Source organism: Musa acuminata, chromosome BXJ2-1, assembly GCF_036884655.1.
Source record: "Musa acuminata AAA Group cultivar baxijiao chromosome BXJ2-1, Cavendish_Baxijiao_AAA, whole genome shotgun sequence".
NCBI classification, from domain to species: Eukaryota; Viridiplantae; Streptophyta; class Magnoliopsida; order Zingiberales; family Musaceae; genus Musa; species Musa acuminata.
The window spans coordinates 4,020,801-4,031,113 of record NC_088338.1 but is presented as its reverse complement, the minus strand read 5'-3'; the positions used below and the strand labels follow the sequence as shown (position 1 = coordinate 4,031,113).

The 10,313-nt window shown below is 36.5% G+C and overlaps 1 protein-coding gene across 1 annotated transcript; it reads right to left on the bottom strand.

The window, feature by feature from the left end:
* Positions 1 to 961: 961 nt before the first annotated feature.
* On the bottom strand, positions 962 to 6,865 carry LOC135598507 (cyclin-dependent kinase F-4-like). Its single transcript, XM_065092377.1, has 17 exons — positions 6,485 to 6,865; positions 5,938 to 6,400; positions 5,779 to 5,857; positions 5,427 to 5,495; positions 5,260 to 5,349; positions 5,049 to 5,187; positions 4,350 to 4,452; positions 4,207 to 4,259; positions 4,051 to 4,117; positions 3,395 to 3,503; positions 2,556 to 2,621; positions 2,370 to 2,438; positions 2,197 to 2,263; positions 1,978 to 2,100; positions 1,824 to 1,855; positions 1,673 to 1,748; positions 962 to 1,409 (listed from the first exon to the last, which is right to left on the bottom strand). The coding sequence occupies exons 2-17, from the start codon at positions 5,943 to 5,945 to the stop codon at positions 1,168 to 1,170; spliced, it is 1,392 nt and encodes a 463-aa protein (XP_064948449.1). The 5' UTR covers positions 5,946 to 6,400; positions 6,485 to 6,865; the 3' UTR covers positions 962 to 1,167.
* Between the last annotated feature and the right edge of the window lie 3,448 nt (positions 6,866 to 10,313).

Genomic DNA, 10,313 nt, shown 5'->3' with positions numbered 1-10,313 from the left:
TTTGTGAGCTTTGCATAATTCGTTCGATCGCTGAACAACTCATCTCACCTTACATGGTCTCATTCTTTGCCAAGCACTCCGCTTGCCTTGAGCACCATCAAATTTGGTTGCCAACGCCGAGTTGTAGCTCAACTTTAACCATCCTAATCCTTTTGCACCACATGTTCTTATTAGCTCGCTTGTCCTCGTGATGTCTCTCGTGCAAATGGTTAAGGTTAACCATTTATCTGAATGCTAATCTCATATACTTACTCCTCTAAGCAACTCCTATCCTTATATATCAATGCTTATTTTTCCCAAACGATCGTGCATGTTAGCTGCCCTCAACACAACCTTACTAGGTTCCTCATGTTTGTCTTATAGTATCTATCATAGACTTAACTGGTTTTGCCTAGGTCATACATACTCTTGCGTGTTTGTCTGCAAAAGTTCAACCTTCCCGAAATCTATTATGGTCCTGTAAGGACCTATAAAATTGCATATGAGTTCGAGAAAGTGTTTAATTCAGAATACATTAATAACTATTTTAGCAAACACTTAATATACAACATAAATTACAAACATAATACTTCGTATGCTTTGAACGATCACACAACAAAAGATTCAAGGTGATTCGTATAACCAAATATCCTCGTAAGTACCTACATGATACTACTACGAAATAAAACAATGAACTTTTATATGATATACAATGAATAAAATAAAAATATATGAACATTATATCAAACAATCCATTTATAATTTTATGACTGGCAAATAAGATGTGTTTTTTTCCCTTAATGTCAGCCATAAAATGTCACTTCTTGCAATATAGCACGTTGACCTTCGAATTTAGATTCTAAAAAGAGTTGTCATTTCCAACACATGATCCGCTTTCATTTAAACTTTCCTTCTTGCTGTAGTAGATTGTCTGCAACACACCAACATGCCAACTGCAGGACCATCATCTAACGCACACGCACAACCCAATAATAGCGAGTCCTTTGATTACTAAGATTGATAGCACAAATAACACCCTGAAAATATCCAACTTGAACGACATAGTATGATCGTCTTACGATGCGACATTATTCACCAAAGATAGGCACAAAACATGAGCAAATCCAACACATGATCCCAAAATACAGGCAACACGGTTCTCTACTTTTTCTTGGCGATAACCTTATTTTAGCCTGCCACCTTTCTTGTATAGTAGCCAGGGGCCGATGGGATGTCATGAGGTCGGCCAGGAAAGGCAGAATGGCCGTGCCATGCTCCAGCTTTCATGGCAGGAGGAGGCTGCCTCCCTAGCTGTGGTTTCAGCTGCGGCAGCTTGCCACATATATCCGAACCTCTGTTTGAGCTGAGAGTCAAGTGACCCAGTTTCTCGACTACATTGCAAGTCCTCTGGGAATCTCTACCAGGTAATCCTGCCATCAAAATTGAAGTTGCACAGAGAATCAGTTCCACTTGGAAAAATTCAAATTCACTAATCATTTGATATTTGCACCATCAAATCCCACTGAGATTCTAAACAAAAGTAATTAATAAGCTACCTGAGTAGGGTACAAAAAGTCACATGTTGGTCATTTTAGGACTACAATGGTTATGAGAAGATCATTGTCATTTGTTTTATTTAGTAATCGAATCATGTAGTAGAGAGATGTCAGACATGTAAACCATGGGAAAATACCTGTGAAGTCTCTCGTAGTTGGTTGACGTACATATGGTTTAACCTCATTCCTGGCAAGTCTTTCCTTCTGGTATTCCTGTGATTTTGTTTTACCAGTGACGATCCACAACTTCTTACATGACCACTCTCATGTGAAGACAAATGGTCTTACCTGATGACCCAGCTCCAGCCTCCTTTGTATGCCTGCCACATAACAAAACCCAAGTTGCTAGAGAATCGGTTTGGAAGATAATCTATCAAATAAGCCAAAAGAAAGAAAAAGTAAACTACATGCTGAATGCAACAAAATTTTTATAGGGATTCACCTGTCATCCTGAAAGACTCATTTACACTTGTGGAAGAGAAATTGTATACCGGCCTTGTATTGGATAAAACTCCAACAGAATTTCTTCTAGCAGTATCCGATGCCAAAGCTCCTCTCGTGCCAACTAAAAGATCAAAGAGTAAAAATCACCTAAATAGAGTCTGCAATACTGTAATAAATCAGATGACAAGCATAGGATGGGTCGGAAAGGACAAAAAACCAGATGATGGTGTCTTCTGCACTCCCTCTGATCTTAAACGAGGGGACGGTGGGATGTAGAAACAAGGCTGTAACATTATTAACAAATATGATGAGCATCCAAAACTTGTAATTTCTTTGCATACACCCTTCTCAGTGAATCACATTCAGCACTACTAAACTTCAATGTATCACCTGAAAGAAAGAATGCTGAAGAACCTTTGCTGCTGTGGGCCTTCGGATGGAGTCCCAGGAACAAAGTGACTGTCAAATAATAGTGCAAGAATTATAACCTTATAACGATTGAACACCTTCGATAAGACCCTGTTTCTCAAACCCATATCCACTCAAAAGAGCAGACTCATCCAAGATGTAGCTTACCGAGATAAGGTCGATTGCATCCCTGCTGGCTGAAGGAATTAGCAAAGAAAGGGAGACACTGGCAAGCTGAGATGAAAGGAGTGCAAATGTCACAAAAAGTGTCTTCAAGATTGGAGACAAGAGAAGGCAATGTTCCTCAATTGAATTTAAAGAACAAAAAAAAATTGTAAAACAGTGTTTTGGCCTTATGTTAAGCAAAGAGGTTCTTTTTTACTCAAACTCTTGACACTCAGATTACAGAAATTACCATGGTGCTAGGGCTCATCACAGTAATTACCATATTATATACTAAGAAACAAAGATCAGATAAAGATATCGATAACATAAAATTTCCTGCTATCCACTATTGTTGCTTGAAACAAGTATTCAAAATAAGATGAATCCACCTCCACTGCAGGGTACACGAAAGATCAATGCGTGCAACCTTAATCTTATAAGTAGAGAGGCTATTGAAAGTAACTTTTTTTTAATTAAATTGTATTTACCTGTTTTAGGATTATTTTTCAATTAAATTGCATTTACCTGTTTTGGGACACAAATGCAACAAGTGACCAGGTGGATTAATGAATACTTAGACAAAAGCATGCAACATTCAGCACTTTCCTTAAAGGAGCTTTCCTATTTTAAGTTGTAGCAAGAAACCAGGTAGAAGTAACCAATACTTCAAAAAAGCAAGCAACAAATAAACTTTTTCTCAAACAGAATATTCCTATTTCACTACAGTTGTAGCATGTGATCAGGTGGGAGGTAGCCAATCCAAACTACACAACACTAGGAACAAGGGAAAAAAAATGCATCTGGAAACTGGAAAAGATAAATATAACAAAACAACACACAACCTGTGGAAATTGAAATTTCATAGCATCTGCAAGTTGCATCCCTTGAGCCCAAGAATTCTGATTTGGTGGTCCAAGAATGCTGCAAATCTTGTATATCTCATCTGCTTCACTGAATTATAAGCCAAATAACATGAGTTCAGCAGCATAGAAACAGAATTGAGACATCAAACAAGAAGACACATCAGTAAATGTTGATACAGCCATCCAACTATAATCAAATTTATTATTCATCTCATGTAGCATGATTGCTAAAAGGGTACAAAAGTATAATAACCAAACATCAAAACCAGGTCCAGTAGAAAGATTTTAGGTCACTTATACAAATGACATTTTTGACAAAAAAAAATTTTTTAAAAAAATTCAAATAGATGATTTCAAAAATTAGATAAATGACACCGCTTGTCCAAACAACAACTGCAGGTTTATAATTCAGTTACATGGAGGTAATTTGACTGCAGAACCTGCAAATGTTGATTTTTTATTCATTTAACCCAAAACAACCTCCTTAATAACACATAATTAACAGCATGGAAATAAGACCAACAAAAACACGTATTGCTGAGTTCAAAAGAGGACATTAAGTGCCACTTTATATGTTAAATAAAGTAACAATATCTTTTTTTATATTTAAAACATGTATCTAAATCAACAAGTACCTTGATCCAGGAAAAAGGGGACGTAGTGTAAAAAGCTCAGCCATGATAGCTCCCATTGCCCACATATCTAATGCGTACATGACAATAAGATCAAAGATGCAGATAACAGAAAATTATATTATATTCTCATCATGAAACTATTACTAGTGCACTCACCAACAGCAGAATCATAAACAGAAGATTGAAGCAAAATTTCTGGAGCACGGTACCTACAACCAACAAATCACACAATAATGATAAGAATATAAGTACACTTCTATAAGATGACACATAAAGAAGGAATAGTCAAACATGCTTACCACCGCGTGGAGACATATTCTGTGAATGGTGGCTTCGACAAGGCTTCACGAGCAAGGCCAAAATCTGCTATCTTTAGAACATTCTTTGTTACCAGTAAGTTCTCTGCAAAGGGCATAGATCTTGTTTAGCAGAAGGCCATTTTCACCAATATGGTGGTGTATAGATGCTATGTTGTAAATTGAGAGCAATCATCTACCAAAACAAATTTACTCCAAGGCAACAAAAAGCCAGAATAACTTATCCACCAAATAATAACTGAATACAAAACAATGGACATTTTTTGTGTATTCACTAGCTAAAACTTGCAAAGCCAAAGAAATTTAATTCATGATAAGTTCTTGTCGAGAAAATAAATAATAGAATTTAAGATCCATATAGCTATCTTCGATTTGCATAAACTCATGCAATAAGTTGCAATCCTCGATTTGCATATCTTAAGTCCAGTTCAGTCCAGGAAATATAACAGAAATTGAAACAAAGGATTTAGCACGGAAGCTGATATGATTATCTGGATTCCAAATAAAAAAATTGTCTCAGTTGGTAGTCTATTGTCAACCACAGTTGACATTTGTTGGATTCCATTTCTGAGTAAGCTATTCAAGACAGTGTTAATGAGCTAAACTATTCACAGTTTGTATGGTACCAATGCAAAAATGTGAATCCAAAGATCAAAGAATATTTTAACAAGAGAGTGGTACCAGGCTTAAGATCACGATGAAAATAACCACGGTGGTGCATATAAGCCAGTGCTCGGAATATCTGAAAGCACCAGTCCCGAATTTCATCCTCTGTAAAAGGCTTGTTCCTATCTTTCATAAGCTGGTAAAGATTGCATTCCTGATAACAAGTTTATTGAAAACCTGAGTACAAACCCCATACAACAAAATTAGAGCTAGCAAAAAGGCCTACCATGTACTCGAACACCAGGTATAACACATCATTCTCTCTAATGACTTCCTTAAGTTTGATAATATTTGGATGGTTCAGTCTCCGCAGACACTGAAAATCATTGAATTCCATGTTATGAGAATATAAAAAGAAAAAAGTATCATGTGCACATTAACATTTTATGTTACCTTCACTTCTCGGAGATTCAAACACTCCTCCCAAGAGTAGTACTTCCTTTTCATTTGCTTAATAGCAACCTGTCAAGACCAAAGTTAGAGCTGGCAACCAAAGAGACCAAATTGCTAGAGTTAATCATCATAAATAACTTCATTCCAATGTGTCTACAAAGCCACCAACTTCCCCAAATAAAAAATAATAATATGAACTGTAGCATTTCACTCTATATTTAAAGGTGCAAGTAGAAATGCCTGCATTTACAGGAGATTCAAGTGTCACCAAAAATCAATAGCCAGATGCATCATACTGACACAAAGGAAGTAACTGTCTGAGCACAGTGGCCTGCTATTAAACGATACATACCACTTCACCACTTTGTTTGTTTATTGCTCGCCATACAGTCCCAAAAGTTCCATCTCCAACCTCCTTGATTACCATGTACCTGCAGCCAAGGGTAACACTATTGAGCACAACTCATTAACATTAGAAGAGAAACCACCAGTTGTAAAAAAGAAAACTAACCTTTCCATGTTTTGCTGAATGTATGCTCACTATTGTCCTATTCAAGAGAAGGTTTGCCTATGCACAAAGCATATGCCACCTAACTAAAGCCGTGTGCTTGAAAAGAAGAACCGAGAACAAAGAAATACTTGGGAAAACTTGGAACAAAGTGAGAGAGGACAATATCATTCTGATGGATAAGATCCAACTATCTTACGAAAGCTTGCTGGGTATAGTTCTCAGACAATCATCTACTTTGCCAGTGTAGTAGAGTAAAGCAACAACAAAGTGTTGTGGGATGATATCAGCCAACACAGTGGAGAAGTGCAACAGTCAGGCAAGACCTGTGGAGCTACCTAACCAACTTGTGACCGATTTATTGACTCTATGAGGAAGATGCATAAAACCTCCAATGGAACTGAAACAATGAGAATCCAACAGCTGGAACAGTATGGAGAAAGAATAGAGCCAGGAGAAATGACGCCTGCAATAAAAAGCCCATAATTCAATGGTTAGAGCATATAAATGTTCGATTTGAAATATAAGAAGTCTATGTCCAAAACCATACCAGCCTGTTATTTTTGACCAACAGGATCATGAGATTTCCACATAAGCTCTAACAGAAAGCTGCATTGGCAACTTAATGCCATATGGAAATGTCAAAGCTGTTGATAGCAAAAGTATGTTGCACACACGAAGATGCGAGAAATCAAGTCAAAAGGCTGCACTAGAAACACTACACCAACTTCACAAAAAAGCTGCATGGCCGCCTTTGGATGTAGAAAGCAGTTGGCCTCTAAGTGCAGTTGACAAAGGAGGTGAGAAGGAAATCTCCATGAACAGAGAGCCGCCAATCAATAGCTCCATCAAGAAACAAGACTCGGCAGTTAAAGTAGCTTAACCAAAAGCGCACTTGCTCCATGTATCAGGTAAGACTACAAACAGGAGAACACAAGCGTGTAACCTGGAAAAAGAAAAGGCACAAACATGCCACATATACAAGATTATCAGAAAGCTGCTCACAAGAATCCCACAAGAGGAAATAATAATAATACATTGAACAATACACATAAAAAATTTTGTCTGCAAGGCATTGCAAGAAGACTACTTCCACTAAACGACACACTCAATGCCATTGAATTGTCAGTCCATATATTACAATAATCAATCCTGGCATAGGAGTTTACACCAGGTTTATCATCTGAAAAATTAAAATCAATATTATCAATTGAAGGATTCCGTAAGTCAACATTTCCTTAAAATTAGAGGAGTTCATGTTTGTGCCCGAATATCTCGATCAAAAATAAATAAATCTCAACCTTTCATATGTCCAATTCAACAGGAAAAGTAATGTGGATGGATCCTTGACAGCAGCAACAATATATCAAGGACATGTGCATAATTTATTTTCAATAGCAACAGCCTTATATAATTCTATGCCTGCAGATTCACAAAAACACTTGAATGGAAAAAACTACAGCAAAAAAAAGTTGATCAAATAGTACATTCTTATGCTTATAAACCACGAGCCAAGTTATCAACACATGCTTCCATCAAACTCGACGCTCATCCTTTACAGCCGAAAGAGTCAGCAAACATCTCAGTAGTAGTCTAATCATCAAGCAATCACTAATCACATCTAAATCCAAGATCTAGCAAGGCACTATCGGAGCAACAACATATAATGGCTCAAAAACCCTAAATCAAACCCCTTGTATCACGATGATCCCTCGTATCCACTAAATTCACCGAAAAATGGAACCCTAACACCATATCAAACACAATCCGTGGTTTCGAATCCACAAATTAACCATCAACACACCATAACCAACAAATTCACTATCAAACTTAACGCTCATTCTTAACAACCTAAATAATCAACAAACATCTCAAGCCTCTCATCAAAACAATCACTAATCACCTCTAAATCCAAGATCTAGCACAGGTATCATCAAAGCTACAACAGATAATGGCTCAAGAACCCTAGGTCAAACGACCATACCCCTTACATCACGACAATCCCTCGTATCCACAAAATTCACCGACAAATTGAAAATCTAACAATCCATCAAACGCAACCGAGGGTTTCGAATCCGCAAATCAACCATCAAACCGAGAACCAGATCCAAACCCTAGGGTTTCGATCCACTAGCACCGGCACCACGGATCCACTAGTCGAGAACGATTCCCGACAGAACGAAACGACACGAACACCGACGAATCAGAGATCAGATCAATACCTCGCCGCCTTCCAGCAGAACCTTCCTCGCCCCGCGCCGTGAGCGAAGACCGAACAGAACGAAATCACCGAGGACTAAGGACCAAATAGGGATTAGCATCGACGGGAGGAACGCTCCTGTTTATATACCCAAGGGCAGCAGATATACTGCTCCGCAGGAATTATTTCAACTAAACGAATCCTTCAGCAACATGAACAATATTCTCCGACCCTGTGTCTCGGTACCCTCCTTGTACCCATTTAATAATCAGGGTCCCACAAATAGATCCAGCGTTCTATCCAATCACATTTCGGGAACATATCCGGGTACAATGTAACGCCGTGGCGACGAACGAGAGAGATATTTCAAGCCGCACGGGCTCGCCTCGTGGGTGGTCGGTTGCCGATGACACGGATAAGGAATCCGACTCGGTGAGTAAATTACATCGACTCGGGTGCTATTTATAGCGGTAGATCGGACGACTCGTTCTCGTGTTGTTTCTCCCCGTGCGTCGCGTACGAATCGTGACGTACATAAATACGTATGGGGAATTGGGTGTAGCATAATGTATGTATGCATGCGGCCATGTATTCACATTATTAATTTTTAATTAATGTCATTGCATATAAGAACTCAAGCAATTAATATATAGGCTCAAATCCAACTTTAAGTTCAACCACAGATATATTGTTTTATTTGCATATTAAAAACCTAATATGTAGAATTTGAATAGACTGGAGATATATGATATGAATGAGATTTACACACAAAGTCTTCCTCTTCTATGCCATATTAATTTTTTTATCAATATTATTAAATCCATAAAAGTTTTACTAAAAGATGAGACATTATTTGATGTATATTCTTACCACATGTTGTTGTGTGTGCATCCAACTTAACTATATCCTCCCTCTATAAGTTTTTTATGAGAATTTTATATTTTATTATAAATATATTAAATGCTTTATTATTTTTTAGTATCTTATGATTAAAAAATGATGTAAATTATGTTACAAGGTGTACTTTGTACTTTAATTAATTATTTAACTTCTTTGTATAATTTTAATAATCATACACAATTATTCATTATATAAACATCTACACTTTCTTTACTTTAACCAAAGCAAAAATAAAAAAAGAATTAGCTTTATTATAGATTTTGTCCACTTGATTTTGGGGATACTTTTAATTCTAGTAGTGTATGCCACTTTACCCCCCTTCATTTGATTCATTCACTAAGAATGCAGTGTTAATGTTGATATGGAAAATGTAAATACAAGATTAATGATTAGCATAGAATCCAAGTGTTAATGATTTTATTTGCAAAACCATTTGTATGCACAACATATGACATAATTGGATTGGATATGATAATTGACTTATTAATTGGCTTATTATATCCCAAGTGAGAGTAAATAAAATGTCAAATGACAGGTTAAAAAAATCTGAAAAAAAATAAAGCAGATCAAATTTGGCTATACATTTTGTTTAGTTCTACTCCATAATCAAATTATAATGGCATTGACCTAACCTAGAATATTTTTAGCTCAACTTGGAGCCTAGTGGGTCATCTCTGTGGTTGTATGGAACTGAATAATGGAAAGAATCACATCTGGATGAGAACAGAACACCCAACTGTTTGTGGCTATGGATCAAGTTGGAGTATTAAAGATAAGGTGCTGAAGTCTTCTGAGAAGAGAATGCACTGTAGAATGGCCTTTTGCATGCAAATGGAGAGCTTCTCAAAGATAAGGCATGAAACATGGTGGCAGTGGATTCTTCTTTACATATATTAATAATAATCATTGGCCAAAAAAAAACTTCATAATAAAATGAGGAAGAATTATCAAAGATCATATGGATATATATGCCATGTAATTAAATTAGTGGTATGAGATGATGTAGAGGAAAATCTAAAAATATTTTAATGTAAGCTAAAGATTTAACTATTATTGATTCAGGAAAAAATTAAAATATTAAAATTTATTGCTATTATTGAAAAAGAAATTATGACTTTGAGTATAATAAAAAGTTGGTTAATTATACTATGATTTTCATCATTTATTGTTACTTCATGTATATATAGCGACAAAGTATATTATTACATCATTAAATCTCATCCTTTTATCCCTAACCACAATTCATATGCATGTGTAAGGGAGCCGATTTTAATTTTTG